This window comes from Anoplolepis gracilipes, chromosome 6 (genome assembly GCF_047496725.1).
Source record: "Anoplolepis gracilipes chromosome 6, ASM4749672v1, whole genome shotgun sequence".
NCBI classification, from domain to species: domain Eukaryota; kingdom Metazoa; phylum Arthropoda; class Insecta; order Hymenoptera; family Formicidae; genus Anoplolepis; species Anoplolepis gracilipes.
The window spans coordinates 12,013,420-12,040,155 of NC_132975.1; the positions used below are offsets into that span (position 1 = coordinate 12,013,420).

Genomic DNA, 26,736 nt, shown 5'->3' on the forward strand with positions numbered 1-26,736 from the left:
TATTAAAAAAAAAAATAATAATAATATACAATATGCAACATTACGTAGACATCGTGCAAAATACATCGCTCGCACGATTCGGCAATTAAATCGTCGATTATCGATTGTCGTTCGCGAATGGAATCGTCGCTTGTCAGCGGTCTTTTGGCGAGCGTGATATTATTAATCGAGTTTATCCGCGAGCGAGGATCCCCCCCCCCATCCTTCCCCCTCTTTTCCCATTGTCTTTTGATTGCGCCATCGGTAAAATATCTAATTGTTTCGGCCGCATCGCGCGCGCGGACCGCGCCATTAACGAGTCGTTAATACTGAATTGCAACAACCACGAAACGCTTTGTGCTCTAAAGCGTGGTCGGTGCGCGCGCGCGCACGCGCACCCGAATAAAGAGCATCCTAGAAATATATTCCGAGTTTGCAGGGTACATTAACGACAGAAAATACCCCGAGCTATTACATCCGCGCGATCGCGTCGGTGAATTCGCAACATACGTTTTTGAACTTTAATCGGGATCGATGAACTCACTTGATGCCATGCGGCGGAGGACCCGATCGCGCGTATGTAACTATCGAGAATAAATTCACGTCGCACGCGTGCGTAATGCAGCGCACGCGCGCGAGATATATCGCGCCGACATAATTACGATTGCACGCAGTTATGCCGCGGGGCAATCAATTACAAAACGTTGTTTTTCGGCTATTGTTTCGTGTAACTGCTACCAATTATTCGACTACTGTGATGCGCGGGAGATAAACTACGCGTTATATTTAACTGCATTTTGCGAAACACGCTGCTAGCTACAGAAATCGACAGTCGATTATTCGTCGCAAAATTCTATTCATGTTTGCATAATTCCTTTCATTCAACTACCATTATCACCGTGACACATGCGGTGTATATATTCGGTTACATTCTGCAAAGAGCGAATCCAAGACTCACAAGAGAGTAGGCTGCCCTGTTTCTTCTTCCGTGACCACGTCCAATTTAATTACGCGTGAAGTTCCCGCCGGGTTCGTAAAAACGTGTCTGGAATTGAATTAACTTCTGTTTGTCGAGAGAGCACCGTGTAATCTCTCCTTGGATTACTTTATGACTAAAAGCTGCGCATTCGTGACGCACGAAGGTGCCGCGCCTCGCGCGCGACAAGGGAAAGAGAGAAAGAGAGAAAGAGAGAAAGAGGTCGACGACCGTGTCTCTGATACAGGGAAAAGAACATTCGCTTTGTCAGCTGCTTCCGCGAAAAGGAAATACACGCGCGTTCCATCGCACGGTTCGCGGTATTTCCGGAAATACATGACGCATCGGATTTTCGACAGCTCGACTTAATCCGATCGCGTTCTCTCGCGTTAATCCTTTTGCTACCTTTTGCGAGCGCCTTCGCATCCGCGGGTCTTATCTTCGCAAGTTTATACATGCGGGTGGTTAGGTCTTTTTATGATGATATCATCCTGCGCGTATACTATCGCAAGAGATCATTATTAAATACGTTACCTCCATCACGCGCTCACGTGTCGTACGCGAAATCCGATTAAACGTTAAAATTGACAGCGCTGTCGAAAACGCCGTCGCGAACGGGACGACTCTCGTCTCGATATTGATATCGTTTTTGATATTGATCGAACGACTCCACGTCCGCGCCATCCGTACAACGTTTCGCGATATGTGTCGCGGCGTTTTATTAAAAATTGACGATTTCCATTGCGTTGTGTTTTCATTATATATAGATACGCGAATGTGTGATCTCTTCGGGACAAGCGTGATGTTGTGACACAAGCGACGAATCACTCCATGTTTTACCTCAGATATGATTATGCATAAATACTGAATGATACGTTAACTAGCTCGTATGTGCTTTCAAATATATATATATTTAAAAGAAGAATATATTTCTCCCATATATGGAGAAAATATTATAGTAAAAATTACAATATTTTTTGTAATCATAGAACATATTATATTAATTATATATAAAAGAAATTACTCAATATTTTGTTTCAATAATATTATACGCAGGAGCATGAGGTAACAATAGGTATTGGCGGATTTTCCATTACGCAGAATATTAATGGAATGATTTAGATTCTTCTATAGAATCCTTACACGAAATGAATATCAGTGTATTCCTCATTTGAAAACACTCTTGGCATTTTAATGGCAGTAACTAGTTTACGATGATGAAACTCTAACGGTTATTGATGTCAAAGTAATAATCATACTGAATCATTTAAAGATAATAAACATGATGCGAATACACAGATAAGATAAACACACGTTCGATCTTTCATTTTTTGTGCAATGAAAAATTCGTTGTACTTATTTCATGTTCTGTTTCAATATTTGTTTTTAACTTTGTAATAAAGCATTGTTAGTCAAACTTTATATAATATTTTTTTCTTATTTCTGTAAAATATACTCGCACAGTTTGTTTGTTAAATCCTGAGACACCCTATATACGTATTATTGTTTTACAAAGGAATATTTTAATTCCAATATTTTGATGTACAAACAAATTCGTGATCATTATGCATTTGTGTTCTATCATAATGATTACGAATTTGTTTGTACATCAAAATATTGGAATTAAAATATTCCTTTGTAAAACAATAATCACTATAGTGATAAATATCTTAATGTCGTTATATTTATTTCAGAGTTTTACAATAAATGTTGTGAAAAGGGAATGTAATATCTTTCATATAATTTATACTGTAAAATTTTCTCCATTTTTCTACTTTGTTGTTAGTAGTTTTTTCTATATAGAAAAAAAGATTTCGCATATCGCTGTGACATATTATAGCTCATATTTAGAATTTGATTATTTTCTTATGTATTTTTTACGTGATGAATATCTGTGCAATTGTACGCTATGATACATGGCATCAAACGGAGAGAAATATCAATTACACGATAGACATTTTCCAAACATAATTGTTTTCTCATGAATTTCACGATTATGCTCTTTTTTTCCCGAACATATATCTTCTACACACACACACACACACACACACACACACACACACACACACACACACACATATATATATATATATATATTCAGCGGTTGTCAACAGCGAAAGTAGATCTAAAAGCAGATGACAAGAGTTTGATCAGTTTAGAGAGTTTTAAGCTATATAGCGCACGCGGTGGAACGGAGCGAAGCAAGTTCGTCATTAGCGGCGCGGCTTCGAGGTTGACTTACTTGGTATACTTCCGATACTCAATAACGCTGTCGGACGGGCGCGAACTTCTGGAGGGAGCAGGAACTTAAACGAACATTTTTCCACGCGGCCGAAAGTGAGAATTTATCGGTCCCGCGTTGTATTTTCACGTTGGTATGTGTCGGCGAGCTGTTGCATTAACGACCGCGTCGTTGTGCTCGCAAATAGGTACGTGTTTGTTATCAACTGTGTGAGTGCTCTACGAACACGGCGCAATGATAAAATTATCACGCGCACCGATATGGAAATAAAAAAAAAACGGCCGTTCGTACTTTAAAACACGCTTGAGCATTCGTTTCAAGGAAACGAAGATGTATCGTTTTTAAACGGATGAATTATATCATGCCGTCTAGGCGAATCGAGATTGTCATCTTCCCGGCAGTGCTTTCTTTCACTCACCAACGAGAGAAAAACGTGAAAATTGTCATTTTTTTCCCCGCTTGTTTTTTAGGATGAGCACTATATCAGAATATATTTATAGGATAAGCGCAGAATTCCAGGAAAGAAATATTGCAGGTAGAGAAGAAAGAGAGAGAGAGAAAATTTATAGAATTTTATTTCATAGATAAAAGTTAAAAACTATTTTCGTGCCGATTTCTACGATTATATTTTAACACGCGCAAGCTGTATATCGAGTTCACCGCGGTTCACAAAAAGATATGAGATTTACGGCTCAATAAATATTGCCTCTCCGAACAATAATGTATTCCAACTCGCTTTACTCTTTCGAGGGAAACATTCCATTCTTTTTTTCCGTGCAGCGATTTAAATCCACGAGAGATAAATATTAATATTTTAAAAAATCAATCCGCCTTCTCCTCGCACACACGCACACACGTACACACAAAGGCGTATAAAGGATCCATTGCAATGCTGTTCACCTCATACACCGTCGATAGATATCAAACGATCGTTTGTACTGTAAAGCCGCTTCCTGCATTTGAACGCATTCCAAGAACGAAGATGCATCGGTTCTAAAAGAGCTATATAAATTATTTCGTGCTCATGCGAATCGGGTCATGCGCGCGATGTTTTTCTGCTTGTCGGCAAAATATTGCATGATATTGCCGTGTTCTTTCGCAATATGTTATATAGATAGATGAGTAGAAGATTTATATTTGTATTTTCATACGTTGGCGTAAACAACATTAGAGAGAATTTACACGAGAATCTAAATAAAACAGCATTATGTTTTATAACAAGGTACATGGTGATAATAATAATAAAATAATAATGATGAGGTAATAATAATGTTAATATTGATTGTGCGATGATAAAAGCAAAGTACAGGTAATATAACTGGAACAAAATAATAATTCCAGTTTCTCTAGTATATGAACGACGAGTTTCCATTAGCGTAGTTGAGTAACGCAGAGACCCGTGGATTTTATGCCGCGTCGCGAAATATCCACTTGATTGCGCTTTTATATGCGCAACTGCATAAATGAGTTACGCGAGTAACCGGCTTGCCTAGTCGGTTTAAGTGGCAGACGAGATGATGGATGAGCGTTTTATCGGAAACGATTCTGGATTCGTTGTTTCATTGGTTTCTTCTCTATCAGCGATCTAAGAAGAATGACGCTTGATGGATCTATCGCGATGCAACTTGTCTTATCGTAATTCCCGTCGATTAAGTGAAAAATAGACTATTTTTTATTTCCTTTTTTTTTATTCTAATTGACGCAAACTCCGACAAGATCAAATAGAGTAAGACAAATTAATTTTCACCATTGTGTCACAATACGTTACGCAAGTTGTACTTGGATATTTATAGAATTTGCCGAATGCACGATTCGCTGCCACGAATCTGCATATAAAGACATTCCGCATAATCGCTCGTATTTCTCCTGTTTCGCGGTACAGACGTCCGGAAACACGCAACCGCATCTCTCGTGGACCCCTTCGACTCGAGTGACACTGTCGGGTGTAATGTTTCATACTTGACATTACAGTCAGTAATGTAATCTGCCGCGACAGATAGGGAAGAAGAGAGACGAAAGATACGCGGAGAAAAAGAATGGAAAGAAAGAGAGAGAGAGAAGAGCGTGACCGAAAAAGAGACGCGGTAGTCAAGAGATCGAGATGAATAGCAAAAAACAAAGGGAAAAAAAATTCTGGGCATGTATAGGAAATAAGAGAGAAAGAGAAAGGAGGCGTAGCGAACTGTGGGGTGAAAGGGATAGAGAGATGAAGCCAGGGGCCGTTTTGCCTCCTCTGAAACCCCAGGAGCTCGTGTAAACGAAGAACCATTAATCAAAATTCGCTCCCGTGTTGTCGCTCGGTATCGTTGAAATCGGAACAAACGGACCGCTTGCCCTCTTGTCCCCCCTCTCCGTCACGAGTGCGCGAGTTCTCTCATATTAAATGCGGATATATCACGTCACGACCAGAGTCGAATCGTGCGCGCTACATACTGTTCGCGCTCGCCGAGGGAATCTGTGGATATTGCGCGCGTATTGGCCCAATCGTTTACGCTCGTTCATGCAAATCCGCGAGAGCAGCGTGGCCGATGACGGGTGGCGGCGCGGTGGGACTGTAAAATTGGATCGAATAGATTTTGTGGGCCCGTCCTGTCGTCCTGTGTGCGCAAAACGTGACCGTGAGCGTGAGGGTATGATTTCCGGTCCGAGATAACGTTTGTTATGCGAGCTTTGTATAAAACTCGGACTCAGACGGGCACATTTCGCGCTAAATACGAGTCGCGAGTATGGATTCTCTGCGCCCAAGCGTGTTAAATATGATTATCCGATCGTTGACGGGTATTGACGTCACGTGAATGCGATATCTATATAATATTCATACTTGGAGATGGCGTTAAATGGAAATGATAATGTACACAAGTTCTATTGCACATTTATATAATAGTAAAATAATATTAAATATCTTTTCGAAAATGTAGTTTTCATATATTATTTATATATCACGCAGATAAATTTCAGAATTTGTATCGGATGAACACATTTAATGTTGAATAAATGAATAATGGAGGATTACGATGTTCTGAAGAAAGAATGATACATGTAATACAGCTCATATTCGCTCGTCATGAAAAACACTTTTCAAGCAAGGGACGCGGGAAGCCGTTGAATTAAATCGGCACATTGTTAATCAAAATAGCTTTTGAGGATTTTAAACCCTATAATGCTTGATCCAATAATCGTCTAAAGTTTCAATATAAATTGTAATCATCATCAAAATGCGTTCTCTCTTTTCGCAAAATACGTGTAAAGTTACATTCGATTTCATCGCGAATAACAATGTTGACCTGAAGGCCTGTTGCTATCGAAAGAAATATAGAATGTCGTTTTTAATTGGATCTTGCTTGCTGGAAACGCCGTTAATTCTATTTAAGTTTTGAATCATCCTTCGTTTGTCGGCGAAGTAATAAGTATACTCTTGCTAATACACTCTCGCATACCGCCGCGCATTCACTTCAACCTTCCCGCGATACAAACGACTTCCTTATTCCTGAATAACGTCGTGCGGTGCTAAATTAACCTCGGAATAAGTAAAAAATTTTGCGCAACACGCGACGCGATATTTCACGTACGGCCATTTCCCATAGTTCTCTCTTTCTCCTTTTTTCTCTCTCTCGTTCTTAACAGTTTCCTTTGCCCTTCTGAGTTATGTCGTACTCTGAGCATCGCGATATTAATTATCGTTTATATAGTACATGCTATGTATTTGCTACTGCTACATATATGCCGCATGTAATTGTACCGTTCGAACTGTTTTGATAAAAAGTACAAACGATATTAATAGGAAATTATTTTGCAAACTACTAGATTAAGCTCAAAACCACACACATTCGCAATTGGTTTCGCATCTTGACGGAAAAATTAGCTTGTCTAAAAACTAATCCGTATAAAATACAATATTAATATATATCGATGAATATAAATCCACAATCGCGTTTGCATCTGTTGATTAGCGGAGTCTTTTTTTCGTCACGCGATCGCGAGCCAGTAAATTAATCGCGCGCATGTCAAGACGTATACTTTCTGCCGTAAAGAAGAAGATAGAAAAAAGGGAGAGAAGGAGAGAGGGAGAGAGAAGAGCCACAAGGTCGGTTTTCTGTAATTGCCCCGGCAAGATAGTTTCCTCATTCTTCTTTCTCCGTTCTCGGCTGTCTTGGAAAATCGAGTTTCGTTGCAGCGACCGATCGAAGCCGACGATTCTATATATATATATATATATATATATATATATATATATATATATATATGAGTGTGCGTGTGTATGTGTATACGTGTAGTACTTGCCTTACCTGGCCGCTTAACGCGCTCAATGAAATTCCGATGACGTAATTGCCGCGCTAATTAGATAATTGTGTATTCGACTTCACGATCGCACGAGCTCGACAATGAATTCGTAACGAAATAACAGAGCAATAAAAGCTCAAGCGCGTGTTTTTATCCTTCTTTTTCTGCCCCGCGATCTCTTTCGACCGATTTTCCATTAATATACTACTTCCATGAAACTGCTTTCATTAACTTGAACGAGACAAATGGAGATGGGACAGATAATTGCAGACGAGGGTGAGTCTCGCCCCTTGAAAGTTTTATTACTCGAATGGGAATTTGAGAAAAGTTTATATATACAAAACAAAACTTTTCTTTTCCTTCATTTTTACTTCTTTTTGTCATCCTTCTTTTCTATTTATTTTTTTCTCATACAGAATCGTAACAAAGAATTTTTATTTTATTATCCATTGTATATAGTCACAAAATCACATAAACAGTGTTTATTTTATAATTGAGATTATATGTCCGATGTAATATTAATTCAATTCATATTTATCAAAATACGTATACTAATGACTATGTGAAATCTATGGATGATAGATAGGAGCGGTACTGTAATAGTCGCGTGTGTGCGAGGCATCACGCGTATATATGTAGTCTACTCTACTGTTTCACAGAGTGGAAAAGCGACATACCTCGCCGTCAGATCGAAATCGAATTACGTAGGAGTCCGCGCGTGCGATATTGAAATCGTACGCTTTACGAGCACGAGCTCGAGCACGGAGTGCAAAAAGATATAAAGGTGTGGGCGCGAAAGAGGATTGGATGGTGAATTCGAAGTGTGCCGGAATCGATGTCGTTGTAAATCGTGAGCCTCATTGGCTGTCACCTGTCGATCGTCCTGTCGTTAATCGCGTCAACGATACTGCTGTAAATCGACGTAAATGCGAAAACGTAATTAACCCTTTTCCTTTTAGGAAATACATTAGTGCTTCTAGCTACTGGCATAGTTTCGGATAATGATTAATCATGCTGCTTGAATAATTATACAATTGTAAAATAATTGAAGTGAAATATATATATATATATACAGTTTACCGTGTTATAATGACGTTCTATTGAATTTTCGAGAATAGATTTGTGATGAAAAATGCGACCAACTGTGCGCAATCCAAAGAATTCGCATGTTAATATCTTGCAGCTGCATATTTTTGGACATTCATGTGTATGTTTCTCTCTGCGTATATGTATACATATATGTATCTATATATGATTTGATAACTACAGAAAATGTACGAAAAGATAGAAAAATTTAATTTTTTTCCATCTCACGTGAAATTGCTATCGTTAAATAAAATAGCTTCTGAAAGTTTATTTCATAAAAATAATAAAATAATATCGTAGATAATATATATATATATATATATATATAAATAAAGTATAATAGAATATATAAAAAAGTTAGAACTTTTATATATATAATTTTCCCAGTAAAAATGCCAATAGAAAATTATTGAACAAATAAATTAACAAAGAAAAATCTATACGATATTAATAAATATATATATTATTTTCAAAAATCAGAACAATATTCAAATTAAAGGAACAAGAAAATGAAAATAGCGTCGAGAGAAAGAATACGCTAAGGTACTAAAAGGTTTCAACAGAATTCAAGAACTCGGATCGACCTAGCTACTGTATATCGAATACGAATAATTCGAGAAAGTATCAGTTCACGGTACTTCGATAAAGTTGATCGTTTCCCACGATCGTTATCATCGTGTTCGAGAAAGAAGTCTTCCATTGCAAAAGTATTCGGGCCCGATTTCATTTCGATCGCGCGTTATACTTTCGATACATCTCGATACATCTGCGGAAGTGTTATTACAAAAATGGTCCCGTCCAATCAATTTCACATCGTCGCGAATCGAAGAGAGCCGTAGAGAGAAAGAGAAAAATACGAATCCTGGCGATCTGTCGCGAAAATGGAAACCCGCAAAAAACGCGTGTGCTCCAGGTGCGTTTCCGTGGCGGTAAGAATCTCATTTTCTTTTTCTTGTACTTGCAGTTGCACATCTTATGTTGTTTTATCTATGAAAACAATTCTAAACAAAGCCACGCATCATCCATATAGCTATTATAAAAAATACATGATTGAGAATTAATGACAGCTATCTGTATTTTCATTCCAAATTATTTAAATAAAGATAGCTCAATTTTAATTGAATGCTTAAAGTATATAATAAAAATATATATTGCAAATATTTTAGATAATTTTAAACTTAAATTATATTTTATATTTTTAAGTTTTTTTGTTATACACACACATATATGTGTGTATATATACTACATAGACTAGTTTAATTATTAGCTGCAATCTCATAACCTCCTCCGTTGCATTTACATTAAATAATTATATTATTTAAGCAGCTCTATGAAAATTTAAGAATTTTTGATGACATCTAAATTTTTATAGAGTTAATGTATGATAAGATTAATCTACATAAATAAATATTGCTACTACCTCTTATCGTAGTTGTACATATAATACATATTTTATGTTTATTGTTGTACATATTTCTACCGTGATTACATGATTATATATGCCAGAAATGAGCGTGTTGAAAACATGAAAATATGGAAAGAGGAGCTCAACAATGCTCGGCAGGTAACAACAACAACAACAACAACAACAACAACAACAACATCAACATCATCATCAACAACAATGTTAATGCCTTTTTAACGTGCACTACACAAGAAGCGCCGTTCGGTTCATATAATAGCACCGTTAATCTAGTCTCCCCATTTTACGCCCTCGGTGGTATCTCGAACCGCTCCCGTGTCCCCGCTCGTCGTTTCGTTTCGGTCTCTCCCTTCTCTTCCTGTATACGGTACACGATGCAGTTCGCGGAGAGAAAAAGCGTGAAGTTTTTCGACACGCGGGGGACACGCAAACACGGGCACCGGACGGGGAGAAACGCGACGTTGAAATGAAACGGACACGGAAGAGGACGGCTTCGCGCGAGCGGAGGAGGATGCGTTGTCGCTTTTATGCCTCGCCCAGTCATTCGTATCTATTGAGGTATAAACAGAAATACGGCACGCGCATGTACCCTCTATTTCGTGAGCGCGTTGTTATCGTCGTCGTCGTCGACGAGTATCAGGCATTAACGTCGTATGCACCGAATGCGTTCGACGAGGGATTTCAGAGCTTCGCCGTTGTTGCTTGTAGTATCGGTAATGCACGGTGCAGTCTGCGGTCGCATTTATACGCGGTTGATAGTCACGTACGTGCGTCAAGAAGGCGTAGAAACGCGCGGAATGTTCATAGGACAATGGATATCACGAGAAAAGATCGTACACGTGATGCGGGATTTTCGAACGATCGCGACATTCGTCATTTTCCCTGTGGAAGAGGGCAAAGCATTTGCGATACGATGAGCGCAAGTTATGATTACACCAAGACGCAGTTGTACCTCTTTAATAAATGTATAACGAGACCGCGAGAGAAAAATAACGCATCCGCGCACGATTTATTATTCTAGACATGCTTTTCTTTCATTTCACGTTTCTTTCATAAGCGACGTTCATCTCGTACGAGATACCGCGATGCGCCTTCTTGTTCCACGCCGACGAGATATTGTCGAGTTGGTTTTCCAACGTTTTCTGCGTTATTTGATTTAGTCTCATGACGGTCTAGCTACTCTCGTTTGCGAAACGAGAAAGTTAGGAGATGCAATGTGGTCCTTCACTTTAGTGAAGCTTTCCAAGTTCCGCAGGATGTTAGTTCGGCAGATACAAACTCGCAAAACGAACCCTAAGTACATCAGATTGAAACGTATAAAATTTCAAGTAAAAAATCTTTTATTTATTTATTCTAGTAATTTAATTCGTTGAAATCTCTCTCTCTCTCTCTCTCTCTCTCTCTCTCTCTTCAATTCTAAGACTGAATAACTATCTTTAACATCGTTTAAAGATTAGTCAACAATAACAGCGCGTGTTGAAATAAACGCGAGTTTGGTACGTATAATATTTTCTAATTTAGTGCGATCGGAAGACGACCCAATAAGTGTCAGTGATATCGTGTACGCGCGTATGCGTGAATGCGTGCCCTTATGCGGCATGACATAATGTCCGCGACGTAACAATGTTTCAGAGTGGAAAGTGTAAGGCGATAATAACGCACTTTAGCGCACGATCAATTGGATTAGCCGACATATACGGCTGACTATTATTACGGGCCGGCTCGTACTTCGAAACGCTGTCACGCTTCGTTTTATGGAATAGCATTCGCTATGGCGCGCGTGCACGCACGCTATACCTCTCTTTGTCTCTGTCTCTCTCTCTCTCTCTCTCTCTCTTTCTCTCTCGATTTTATTCTCCGCCCTTGGACACGTATCCAAAGTGACATAATGCGGATCAGAAGGGAAGACAATGCAAGGACGATCCATTCATTATTCATCCGGCGGTAAATTTTAAAGATAATGCGCTTGTGAAGCAAAATTCATTCGGGATATCGTATATTATAGGGATATTATATTACTTAGCTTTTTTATTTTGTAGTACTTTTATACGAGATTTTTTTTTTATCTCTTTACATTTTATCTTTTTATTTTTTACGTTCTAGCTCTTATTTAGCTGAAGACTTGACGTGAAACGTATAAGAATTAAAATCTAATATATATACATTATTTATATTTATTTGTTTCAATTTTTAGATATAAATTAATAATAAGAATCATTTTCTGTATGTTTAATGTTTTATATTTTTTATTAAATTTATTTATTTATATTTCAAACATTTTTTTTCTATCTTAATTGTTGTATAATTTTACATAACCGGTACATATACAGAAATTTAGAGGTTAAATAAAGAGAAATATCTTTGAAAGACGCATGTTCGCGAAAAAATTAGTTGTAAATCCGAGATGAAGAGATGTATTTGCGTACAATTTCGCCGTATATTATTCATCGATTGGCTCTCGCAACGATACAATTGCGAAAGTCGCGCGCGTCCCTAGACAATCGTGGATCCTTCCGCGCGGTAACGAAAAATGCAATTCAATTACGAGCCAGTAGGGACAGAGAGAGAGAAAGAGAGAGAGAGAGAGAGAGAGAGAGAGAGAAAGGTCGTAACGCGGATCGCTGATGCAGCAATTAACGCGAGTAAACGCTCGGCGGAGCAACTCGCATTTCCTATCCATCGCAGCAACAATCCCGCGGAGAAAACGACCGATAATTAGACGATTTATCACTCGGGGCCCGAGCTAACGCCATCCGGTCGGCTGTCCCATCTATATACGGTCGACGATGAAAAAAGATCACGACGGTGAACATCCGATGGAACATATGTACGTTGAGCTTTGGACGTCAATAAAGAAACATTTGTCAAAGCCAACCGGATACGAATAGAAAAGCACGTGGAAATAAATTATTCTTAGATAATGACGTGAAAAATGATAAGGGGGAGGATAAGCTTATTTTTTTTCAATAAAACATCTTTCTTTATTAAGTGTAAACATGCAGAATACTCTCATAGATGTAAAAAAAAAGAAAAAAAAGAGAACGATGAAATAACGACAGTAATAATAATAGAAATGTGGAGACGTGCAAAATGTGATGTATTTAATTTCTTGCAATTTTAAAGAGCATTCTATTATCTCTGTGGGATAATTCAATTTTTTAGTTCTTTTCTCGAGGATTGTTAAAAAATACGATTGTAAAAGAAGAGAGAATTATTTATAGGATAGTTTTGAGGATAATGGTTAACCGATGAAGAATTATTATTTTACGTCTCGCGAAGAGTTAGTTTGTCGATTATATCGTGCTCGCGATTATAGCTTCGACAAAAGCGAAAGACTGCTTCTGTTTTGTGAAAATGGAATCCGTATATTCTCGATGTAATTTGCGTACCGTCGATTAGATCGCGACCGGGCTTTACTTTCGGAGATTTTCATTTCGATACAACGAGACGTAAAACGTCCATGGTGCGAATTTCCACGAAGATATATCCGGCTTCATTCGATTCTCGTTCGTATCGTCGAACGTTCACGGATCGTAATTTCTGGTCTACGGCTCATGTATGTATTGTGTCGATTACATCGTCCACGGTGTCTGTCGAACGCGCCCGAGCAAATTTTTATAGTTGACATCTTGAGTGGATACACGTTTCATCCCGCACGACTTTGAACGATCGCCACGATCGACACCAAACAGAATTTAATCAAAATGTAATTTCGAACCGTCGTCAGTTTGATCCAAAAGAAAATTTTAACATTGATGTTCTGTGTGTGTAAAAATATACTATTTATTTAATTTTAATGTTTGAACGTCACTCGCAAAAAATTGTCAATCAAAGAAGTTTTTATTACCTTGAGCCGTTGAACTCGCAAACACACACATATACACATGTTAATTTATTCAATCAACTTTGGAAGTTTGACGAACGATTTGAATAATTTTAGTTGCAGAAATAATGGGAAATGCGATACAAACAAACGTTTAAACGTTTAAAGAATAAAGGCAAAACTTTTTTAAAAAAGCTATTTTTTAAATATTGATTAAAAAATGTAGAAAGATAATATATTCTACATATTTGTTTAAATTATTTATTTTTTGACTTTTTAAATATATAATACATACAAAATTTGTCAAACTTTAATTTTCATTGATTGTCATATACAGATATATTTTACCTCGCTCATCTCTGATTAGAAGTGACTTCAGTATCTTATCATTTTTTAAACAATCATAGTGCTACGTGATGATAATAGTCCAGGTGTTTTATTCGGAATGACAAAAAGTTGATAGCGTACACAACGAAAGTTTGATTTTCATGGGGGTACCACTCGCGATGAAATCGGAACATGGGAGAGAAATCGGCACCTTTGTATGTAGAGCACGATAGAGCGGGATCGAGTGGGTAAATATCGATTCGTGGTAAAATACAATCAGTCTCGACTATGTTGCATACGTGACTTCTCTACGACCGCACGAATCTCTTGTTACGAGATCGAAGATACACGATTTTAGATCTTTGAATGATTTACCTTTGAACGCTTTAGATACAGTTAGCAAAATGTTTATAGAAATAAACATTGAAAAAGTAAGTTTAACATTTTAAAAAATAAATTAAATTATTATATATATTATTCCTTTGTTGCATTTTTTATCGCCTTATAATGAGGTAATTAAATATTACAATATGTGAGATAAAATAATCTTTATTTTATACGTAACATACATGCAAGAAAATTAAAAAGGTTACTCGTGAAATGCATATATATTTTATTCTCATAAAGAACTTCAAAAGCTAATACGTACTTCTCATTTATAGAAAATTACCCAATTAATTTGAATATTATAAAAAAAATATACGAATTATATTATTATAATCTTTGTACAAAACAAACGTACGTTGTGACCAATATAAATTTTGTCAATGTGCAATGCCGGGGAATTTTTTTTCGTATATTTATAGAGTACAATGTATTTGTAGGAGAAATCCAGATATATTCTATCTATATTCATAATTACACAGAGTCTCGAAATAGTTACAACTTTTAATTAAGGCATTCCTCCGCGCGTACGGCCGTTACAATGCAATAAATCAATCGATAAGAAAATGAAAGACGGAGAGAAATATTGAGGCATCCGAAACATTTCAATTCCATGAAAAGGTGAAGCGTCTGCGATCGAATTATCTTTTTAATCAAGAAGAGATCCCGCTCTCCGCTTAGCTTTGCAAATTCGGCGATCACGGGGGGTTAGAGAATATACGTCGCGGTCGGGACGACTTCGCTCTCGAGTTAAAATTCAATCTGACGACGTCGGTAACACGTCCCGTGACCCGCTCGAGCTGACGGTATACGAAGTCGGAAAAGGATCGCGCGAATTTTCAGAATTTCATCAAAAATTCAACGGGTTTCTCCTGCTTAAACTGATTCCACCCCATGTGGCCGCGATTGCGGCTGCCGTCGCGACGTCATAACATTTGCTCGTCTAATCTGACGACGATTAGACATATCGCTGAGTAAAAAATGCTAATTATTCGATAGCCATTCCGAGTAGATTCAGCATTATGAATTTATTAAACTTTTCTTTTTTTATCGCAGTTTACTCTATTTTCATTGTAGTTCTCCGGAATGTTATCTACAAATTTATACTAGAAAATTATCTTTTGTTGATAGAATTAAATCCAAAACATTGACAATTTATCTAATCTGTAGTACTTTAATTCTTTATAGATTTATACATTCAAAATAAATACCGCTAACGTAGAAATTAATTTCTATTGTTTATTTATGTTTCGCTATTTTATTATTAATGTCTTTTTATTTTTTATATAATTAACTATTACAAGTGTTTTTTATATTCATTAATTTTTTCCTATTATGATTACTTTATTCATTGAGTATGTCTATTTATACTCATCTTATACTCATATTTTTCATTACTGAACGACTATCTTATTGTATTCTGGGAGATTATTTTGTGAGATAATAAGATTCTTTCTCTCGAAGCCTTTCGAAAGACTTGCGGCCACGTAAGATGCTTTTGTAATCCAGACTTTGGGCTCGATACAACTTATCGACGCTTAAATTCTCCGCGAAAGAATCCCTCTTGTCCTCTAGTTACCGCTCACGGCGATGAGGAGTCCGTATAGCGTCCGTACATTTTTCACTGTCTTACGGTCCACTCGCTATAAATCTTCTCCCATTCGAGAGAAAGAGAGAGAACGGAATTTATTTGCGGATCTATTATTCATCGTTGTGCATTGTCCGGTCTCCGGACGCGCTTCGTTCATTCAGTTCGCAGCTCGTTTCGCTCTCTCGATCTCTCGCGATCTACGAGCCGCAACGTGAGCGCGAGATTCCGCTCACGTCTCAAAGACGATCTCGCGGATGTAGACGAAACGAAAAATCGGTCCCACGGAGAACTTACGGGCGTGTCGTGATTCATGCACGAAGCCAGAAAGGGAGGGGAGTAAAGAGGGAGGCAAATGTAAACGGATCTTATCTCGGTCGATGAAGCACGCCGCTCGATATTCCGGTATATATGTATATATATAGATATATATATATATATATATATATATATATATATACATATATGTATATAACACGCATACAATCCCCCACTACACTATCTCGGGGATATCGAGCCCGGCATAATGGAATTCTTCGTTATATAAATTTCGGTGCACATTTTTCCCACCACCCATCGATCTTTTCCTTCGCGCGCGCGGCGAGCTTCTCTCCATTTTCCCCGTCTGCTCTTTCTCCCTTAAAGTGCGTGTATCCCCTCCCCTCTCGTCCCCTCGACGTTTTATTCCACTCTCCGTTCTCTATCGTGCCATCCCTCCCGCCGTCGCCGCGACGTGGAATCGCGAAACGATTCCTCAAACGTTCTCCGAGAAAACGAAATTCCATCGATAAAACCGCTGGCGCGCCGTCGCTTCTCCGATTTTAGCTCGCGGAACAAAATGCACCGCGGTGATAAAAAGTGGTCTCCCTTCCCCCTATTCTTCTTCGTCTGTTTCTCTCTCTCTCTCTCTCTCTCTCTCTCTCTCTCTCTCTCTCTTTCTCTTTCCTCCTGTTGATTAACTGTCGTTCCATTCTCGCACTTCGATCGAGAGAATCGCGAAGTGGTAATTCTCTCCCGAGACTCGACGTCCTTTTCTCTCTCATCTTTTTCTTCTTGACCATATTACCCTTATTTTGCTTCTCTTCCCTTCCTGCGATTAAGCTTTCTTATTTTTCCGTTCTAATAATCAAATAATTCCGCGAATTATATCGAGTTTATTCCAATCCAGCTGCTCAATAATTCTCGATCACCCATTTCTTGTATTTTTTATTTATTTTTTTTTTTTTTTTGTTTATACTTTGTGCTCGCGCGTGATAACCGTCCAAATAGTCTTGTTTGGTGGCTATTATCACACGAGGTTGAAATTCGAAACCGCGCGCATGATTTATCGGGCCGGAAATGGAGTTCACGGGGTTACGCGGTTGTACCCGATACGATTATAAACAATCGTTCGACGTCGAAAAATTTGGACGCACAAACGATCAGGCACATTTATCGACGAGATCCGGTGGCCGCATTTTGTCCGCACACTCGGTACTATATACTGGTCTTTCTCTCTCTCTCTCTCTCTCTCTCTCTATGTCTCTCTTCTCCCTCTCTTATGTATTATGCATTGGCGTCTCTAATACCGGTGCAACGTGCACTATTGATTTAACGCTACTTACGTATGCGCGTTAATTTCGTTATACCGCGCGTGTCAAATATTTTGCGCGAGACTACACACCCTGGAATATATTAAGACTGGCTGAATTATGCTGTCCCTGCACGAGAGGCCAATCCGAGCTTTGATCGATCCGTTCGTGTGAAAAGGGTGTCTTGTATCTACAATCTTTTATTATTTTTATAACGTTATTTTAATGTCAATTAATTACCGCGGAATTCAATTTGTTTTTATTTTTACGTCAAAATAAGTATATATTTTAAAACGCAATGAAAAGGGCGAGCGTAAAAATCTCTCCTGTACTGTTTTATTTTAGTAATAATAGTAGTAATTATCCAAGATAAATTATCTCTTTACATGTGATTTCAGAATTTTTTTTTTTCGGTCTAGAGTAATAACTGTGACGTGAAGCACAAATTTACAATATCTCGAATTATGACGTAACATCGTTTCGAAGTTGAAGATGTGTATGAAACTCTCCGAGTTTCTCATACAACACGGTTACTGCTATTCACTCTAGTATTCCATTACTCCGAATATGTATATTGCGTGGTCATGGCGTGGCAGGGCGAAAAGTGGCACCGAAAGGGAGCTTTGCGACAGCCTCGTCATATCGTCGCCGTGCGTTGTGTAAAGCCACATCCACACTTAGGCACGCGCGGATCCGGACCGCATAAGCCGAACGATTCAATCCCCACCCCCTCGCTCTCTCTCTCTCTCTCTCTCTCTCTCTCTCTCTCTCTCTCTCTCTCTCATATGCGCAGGGGACATTTTAACCATATGGTTTATAAATGAGCTGCGAACTGGAAACGCCAGATACAGCTGGTCGTTCTGCTGTGATATATATCCGTTCTATTCTCTACCCAAATTATGATCTTTAAACATGTAAAATTTTATAAATTACATATAAAAGCAATCACATTTCTCGTACAAGATTACACTTCTGCTATTTCAGCAGGATGCCAAATTATGTTATCTCTTCCAGAAGCTTGGTTGAATGTGTACGTGGCTTAAAACAAATCGAGAAAGAGAGAGGGGAAAAGTTCCGTTCTCGCCGTATGCATTCTCTCTTTTTCTTTTTTTTTCTTTTTGAAATTTCCGCATCACCGAGCGGACCGTCTCGAAATTCATCCGACGGGAAAAGGAGGCGCGCGCACCAATCCTTTCGGTAAATAATTTTCACCGGGCGGAAGGGGCCGCTTAAAGCCGACGGGAGCAGAGATTTTCTCCGATTAATTTCCGCCTCCGTCCTTGCTGCTCTTGCACTCGTCGTTACCGTCCATTTCTTAGTTTCGAATCCACCGAGGCATATCACGTTCCCTCCTCCTTTTCTCTCTTCTTGCCCATCGTCGTCAGTTTGCTTCTCCTCATCTTCTTGCACTTCTTTCCATCTTGCTTCTGTATTATGCATTCAGGTTATTCGTTATTTATAAGTATTGCCCTTAAACTTTTTTAAACCTTATTGCTCGCGGAGTTAGCCACCGCCGCGGGTAATGTAGGTATGATTTATCCTCACCTCGTCTGACCTCGTTCGTGCTACTTCCACTTAGGAAACGCGCGGCATTTTCACTGTCGAAAAACATCCGCGCAAAAATCGTCCCCATACGATTTTTACGAAACTTTATGCGTTTGAAGCGCGAGTAAATTTATGATTTTTACGTTTTGACGTAATTTCCTTCGTTTCTAATACGTTGATTTATTATAAAACTCAAGGGTAGTTCTGTGAATAGATCGTAAAAACTATCAGAAATAAAAGAAAAGAAAAAATCTTTGATTTCAAATAAAAGCATCTCTTTTCTTACAAGAGTTTGAAATTTTCACAAAGACTGAATACGCCACGTCTGACGGCACATCTCGAGCGGCTTTTTATCATGCCGGACATAACGCCGGAGGTCGGTGCTGAAAAAAGGAGTTCTCTCCGAATAATTTCCGTTTCTCTCAGTCTTCCGGTCGCTTCGTGTAAAATGCGTCCGGCTGTTTTCGGACTCGACGAGGCGTGTCATACGCTCGACGCATCATTGCCCATCGCCCACCGTGCCATGTGTAGAATTTGCGATAAAGAATTGCATCAGAATTTTATCATAATTGACAGTCAACAGAATTGAAATACAAATGTCTTTTGCTCTATCTTCTTAAGTCAAATTTTAAGATTATTACCGTATTCATATTAAAACTATCGAGTAATGATTAATAAATAGAAAAGTAAATTGAAAAATGAATTGAACTATTGTAAAAAAAATTATTCCCATATAAAAAAAATACAGTGATGTATCGCGCATGACTGCTTTCTAAACAATCGGGAGAGAATTAATAGATTAAGTTGATATGAATGGAAGCAAATCGGTGTGCATGATGTTAAGATAAAATCTGATTCAGCTTCTCATTCTGCAATCTCATTCATACACGTTCACTGTATTTTATCCTACTCCCACAGGAGGCCTGCGCGCGTGCGCACTACTATAATTGGTTACTTACGTGGATTTCTTCTTGACCATAGAAGAGATCGAGGTCCATCGGCAAAAAAACAGAGCTTCGCGCCGATTAATTTCCACATCCACCTTTTCCTCTCGTTCATTCTCCACCACGTGTTTATTCGCGTGCGAACGCGCGCGTAAATGTTTTCAAGTCCGCCGAGGCATATTATACCCGCGACGCGTCGTTGTGCCCCGCCATCCCCCAGATCGCTCGTTCCGTCTCCACCCCCTCGTTCCATTCCCCGTCCTCCGGCCATCCGTCGTCCCTCGTTCGACGATCCCGAATTCGTTATAACCAGCCGAGAGCCACGCAACCGTAACTTCGCAGGATACGATGTACGCTACAGAGAGCTCGGCTAAATCAAATTTACAAGCTGCTGAGTGTTTCTCTCCCTCTCTCCCTCTCTCTCTCTCTCTCTCTCTCTCTCTCTCTCTCTCTCTCTCTCTCTCTCTTTCCCCTCTTTGCGCCGTTTTCGTCTCATCCCTGCTCGTCTGCCTTTCCGGGTATCCTCGGCCCACCGACGACGTGTTCCGGCTTATGCCGCGGCTGAACCACTATTTTCGTCAGAAGTCATTTAAAAGTTTTTCGAGCCGCCACCGTCTGCGCGCCGAAGTAGACTCTGAATTATTTATTCGGTGCCGGCTGCGCCCGGGCGTATACGCGTTGCGATTGTCGGGGTTACGGTCATTATTTCCCGGCCGATCGTATTATATGCAACGGCGTTGCAGCCACCTTATTCTCCGGTAAGGCGAGATGTAGGAGCCGAAGAATCGAAAACTTTTATGGATATCCGATGTACTCGTATGTTATATAGCTACTTTCTTTACGTTTTAATCGGTTGAGTGTATAAAGGAGATATTGCTGTTACATATTACGTGATTAAAAATATATCATGTAGATATCTTTAAGATGTTTCTTCTCAATGACTAATAGCGTTGTGTATTAATTGAGTGATAATATGAATTAATGAAAAAAACAGAGCAAGTTATTTTAATGAGAATTATGGAAACTGTGAAAATATGATTGTCAGTCAGATCAGTCGGAAAAGGATGCGTTTTGTATTAATGATTGAATTATAAATAAATAAATGAAGATATATAAGTGTAAAAGATAAAGAGAATGAAATTAATGAAGAAAGATTTTATATATTTATGTGATATAAATATATAAATAATTCTATGAGTTAATATTTTGCATTTGCAAGAAATTATCCAACTATACATATAATATTACTGATAATATTAATACATCGTTTAACTGATAGTATTACTGAATAATAATATTATCGATAATATATAAAATTATTGTTGGGAAGACGCGAGTTATGGCAACGATAATATACCAAATATTCCATGGATTATTGCGCAAAATATGTATACATTTTAATTTATCGATAATTGTAACAGAAGTCATTAACTGTAAAAAATTAATGTTAAAGAATGATAATATGCGAGAGTAATGATGAAGGGTATGAATTATGTTATAAATACCAGAAACACTCGCAGTTATAAGTAACATTATTATACAATATATCGTAGTTATATATAGTAGTTTTATATATTTAATAAATTTTGTTTACACCGCTGATACAGAATTAAATATGTGTCGCGTGAAATGTTTTAGAGAGATTATTTGTGGAAAACATTACTTATTATAGACATGTAAACAATTTGAAGCAAAACATGCATATGAATTTAATTAAGGGAAAATAGATATTATACATAGTAATTTTTTGTACAATACTTTATATCGACATATTATTAAAAATGTTGAGTGATATTTGTAGTCGATAATAACCACGTATTATTTTCAATCTCTGATTGAAACTGTAATTAATTATCGATCCGTCCTTATTCATACTTTATGAACTGTTTCACAAATCGTTACTTGAAAAATCTATTGTTACAATTGATATTTTTGCGCGCGCTATTATTATTTCTTATTCCCTTATTAAATAATAGCTCTATTATATCGTTCAGTGTAATCAATACAATTAATTCTCTTGTTTATTAATTTTCTGATAAGCAAAATAATCAATATTTCATGAATCGGTGTGTTTCCTCCATTAGAGATTATTTGAATATAAAAATGAGAGAGATAGAGAGAGAGAGAGAGAGAGAGAGCGCAATAGATTGATGGATATTTAATTTTAATTAAAGTGATTAATTTTAATAAGGACTTAATGTGAAAGAAAGTGATAGTGATCGCGTAAATTTATACGATATATCGACTTGGGAATTCAAAAAATTCAATAGCGTATAATAATCTAACGAATTAGTTATTTCCTCATAAAGACTTATAATTCTGTATTGTTGATGTATGTAAAAAAAAGTGGTATTTTTTTCGTGGATTGCAAATTCAATAATGTTTTAAGCGGATATTTTATCGAGAATAAATATTGATATTGCATTAAATTGTTTTTAAGTACGATATATATTTCATGAAAGCATGTTCGCTCTTTCTGGTTGCACAAACGAGTAAACCTGAGAGTATGCGCGATTAGCATATATAGCCGCGCACATTGGATACACCGTGAAGCGTATGCACACGCATGCATATGCATCGCATAGACCGGAATTAGCCTGAAATGTTTAATTGAACGAGCATCATCGACGCGCAAGTCTGTTCGGCGTCGCGATTGATGTATTACACAAACATAGTGCTTACCAAATCGGTGCCCGCCTTAATAATATTAGCTGTACAAGCAACGATGGCGAGATAGCGCATTGCCCAATTACTCTTTTGATGGTGGTTGAATGTTTACCCGATAATTGTAATATATGCAACAAAAATATTTAACATTACGCATATATTTAATTTGCGCTTCGTAAATTGTCAATTAATCGAATTATCTTGCCAATTTTAGTTACATAAAATGTGCGATAAAATTGAAAATGGTCATCGGGAATGTTTTATATGAAAATACATTTTATTCATTACAATATATTCTTTCTTGCAATATCGTAGAGAAAACGCATTTCACACACGATCCATACACACGCGTATACGCACAGAGACGTGCGCGAGAGCGAACGAGAGGAGAAATTGGAGGAAGGGAAGGAGAGGAAGGAGGGGAAAAAGCAAAAATACCTACCTGGCCCATGATGAATGTTCCGACACCCATCACGGCGCAACGACATCACAGCGCGTCCCTCAAAACAGAGCTACAATGCGGCCTCTCGTAGCCATTATGCTAAAATGCAATCTCCTGATAACCGCAGCCGCGCCATCGCGGGGCTTAATCTCACCTATCTGTACAGCCGTCGGGGAACGGAAACAAAATGGGAATGAGAGACCGGTCTGCCTGGCCGGGTGATTCGGGATAAAGAGAGCGACATTGGGGATGCAGAAGGGAGGGTGACTAGATAGAGACGGAGAGAAAGATAGATAGAGAGAGAGAGAGAGAGAGAGAGAGAGAGAGAGAACGAGAGCGCGGACAATGGTGGCGGAGACTGGAGAGATACGAAAAGAAATAAATTCCGCAATCGATAAGCGTCCGGTTAAACGTCAAAGCGCACCGGTGTGGGTAGACGAGGCACTTTCGATCCTTGACAAAAAACACAATCGCCGATATCCAGGGGATATAAAGCTCGCTCGCTTTGCCTCCCTTTTTCGAGCTCGCCCGCATCTTTTTTCTTTCCGGCGGAAAGTCGAGTCGATGTCGGAGTACACGTTGTAATGCCCGCGATCTCTTTGGACTCGTTTCTCATTCTCTTTCTCTCTCTCTCTCTCTCTCTTTCTCTTTCTCTTTCTCTGCATAGTGGATGGGCTCCACAATTTCACTACATTGCCGATGGAGATATCCGGGCAAAAATTATTTCCGACTACTTGAAGAATTGCAACGTTCCAAATTTCCGTTAAAATGTTAAGTATTACGTAGTGAATCGTTTTCCACGATTAACACAAGATCGTTGTACGAATTTATTTATCTTTTCGTCTTTCTTATATATATTTCGTAAATTTAGTCAAAATAGCAGCAGATATGTAGAACACACATGTGCGCACATTTTTTATTTCATTTTTCCACATTTAACGTTTTAAATTTAAATTCACCGAGATTCAAATTTATTTAGGGAGTTCAAAATAAATGTGCCTCATGCGTATAGTTTATTTAAAAGTAATGCAAGTCAAATGCCGAAACGAAATGGTTTTATTCTATTCGAACATAAATGCAGTCATTTGATAATACATGAATATGTCAAATGTCGATATTGTCAAACGTTCCATTCATGTATGCAGTATGACTTATTGTTAGTTGTCAACGTACAAATGGCTTATGTTAGATAAACCTCAAAGTATAATTCGACGCGTAAATTAATTTTAATAAAAATGTTAGAGTTTAAAGCATAATTACGACTTCTTATGTAAGTTTTATTTAGATTTTTCATTTTTATTTTCGTTGAAATGAATGTTGATATATCGACATCATGAAGCGTAATTCGCTTAACGATTGGCAACCGATCCTCACCGATTGCCACGACTTAATCAGTGAAGAGAAGAAATATTCCCCTAGTGGTAGCAAAACCGTTCGGCGTTTAGCTCTCTTCCGGGGAGCATTCGGAAAGTTTAGATACCTCTTCAGGATCCTCTTCCAGGCGAGCGAATAAGCAGGCATTAAAGGCTTAGACCGCAGATCGAATTGGAAGTATCTACGTAACGTTCCTGCACCTTTCCTTACCATCCTCCTCTTCCTGCAATTTCATTCTTTCCTTCTCTCTCTACCTCTTCTCTTGTTCGCTCCATTTCTTCGCCATTGCTCTGCAACGAGCAAGCAGGTACGATCGCGCCAGTGTAGGTGCGGTATCGAGAATCGTCGAGATCCACAGAGCAAAGATCCAGGAGGGAGCTGTGCTAAAGAATCGTGCGATTTAGTTCGGATTTTGCCAGCGAGATACTCGCCTCGTGACCAGGTCCGACTTGCTTGTTACGGCTACGGTTCTCTCTTGGTTTTTTCCAAGTCGTGAATAATGTATCGTAATGCGGTGATAGGTAATCGCACCGCATCTGGTCGAGGCCGCGCGGAATTATGCTCTCGCGTTGATCAGAGCAAGCGATGCTTGCTTTTCCATGATACGGTTTAGAACATGTCCGTTTCCTGTCCAACATTTTGCGTGTATATACGAACAATAGCGCTTTCACGTGCAAGCGTACGCTTGAATAAGTAACAACAATCATAATCTCTGATTGTATATTTATACTGTAGACGGACATTATTCTCTCATTTTCGTATTAGATAAACATTCTATTATTCTATTATTATCATTGTGATTCTAATATATCTTCAGAATCTGAGGGTGTTAAAACCAAATTTATAATGATTGATTAATTGAAATACAAATAAAAGTAATTAGATCGATAAATATTATATCTTTTGTAATATGATTAACATTTTTAACATACAACACAAATGTACATGGAGCATATAATATTTATTGTCGCGTTTTAATATAATGCATATATATGCATATATATATATATATATATATATATATATATATATATATATATACACACACACACACGCATGTGGCAACAGTATACCATTGTTATGTTGGAAATATTTCAATTTGTCGTTGAAAGCATGAATCTATAATTTCATTTTATTGCGTTATTCTCTCTTTATCTCTCTCCCTCTCTCCCTCTCTCTCTTTCTCTCTCTTGTCTATGATAATTCCAACATTTTTGTCGACATTTTTGAGATTAATACGGACTTTTTTGTATTTTTTTCTCAGCGTCACCGAGTCACCACGAAACAATCCAAGTTGAATTTCGACATTTCCAGAGCGCGTTCGGTGAGTTGACATTTATTTGGCATAATTAATATGTCCATTAGTCTTAAATGCGCAGTTTTAAAATATAGAGTTATTTTGATTAATGATGTAACATTATATACATATGTAATGATAAGTCCCATAAAAAAAATTAAAAGAATTTTACTTTTATTAAATTAAAATGGCTTTACTTTTATTAAATTTTACTGAATGTTATTTGCTTATGCAATCTTTCGAGTTTTTAATATCAAGCATTTAAAGATTTAAGTTCAAGAGTATGAATTTTTTTTTCTTTATTATAATTCGAAAACTATTGATGTTTTGACATCACATTGTTACGAAAAATTATTTCATTTTTCCACGAGAAATATCGTTCTGTTCGCCAAGCATTTCGAATAGAACTCTTGTTGTTCGATGCGTTTTAAAACCTCTCTCTGTGATTACATTTCGCGATATTCTCCTTCCGTGTAAGAAGCGAGCTTAAAAATCGGAGTCGAGTTTAAAATCACGACCTATAATATCTATATATATATATAAAAGCTCGGCCTGTCGTGACAAGAAGCGAGAACGTAGGAATGGCTGAGGTTAAGTATCGTGGATCGTCAAGCTACTCGACCGACTTCGTTCCCCAAAGATGAAAGCCCTCTTAATGGAGTACCATTGTCTGGTTTCGTCCAAGTTTCGTCCCGTAACGTCCCAGGTTCACCCGAGCGATAGTACTCGCCGTTTTATCGCGTTCGAGATTTCGGGTTCGACCACTGCTTACAAGGTGGTCCGCAAG

The 26,736-nt window shown here is 38.0% G+C and overlaps 1 protein-coding gene across 3 annotated transcripts in view; it reads left to right on the forward strand.

Annotated features, from left to right (window-relative positions):
* The window catches only part of LOC140666848 (uncharacterized), a 199,769-nt gene that overhangs the window by 102,762 nt on the left and 70,271 nt on the right, over positions 1 to 26,736 (forward strand). For 2 of the 3 annotated variants that reach the window (XM_072894389.1, XM_072894391.1), the window contains one exon: positions 25,917 to 25,976. The exons of the other annotated variant lie outside the window; for it this stretch is intronic. In XM_072894389.1, coding sequence (XP_072750490.1) covers positions 25,917 to 25,976 — 60 coding nt within the window. The remainder of the gene's footprint in view (positions 1 to 25,916; positions 25,977 to 26,736) is intronic. 3 annotated transcript variants of the gene reach the window in all.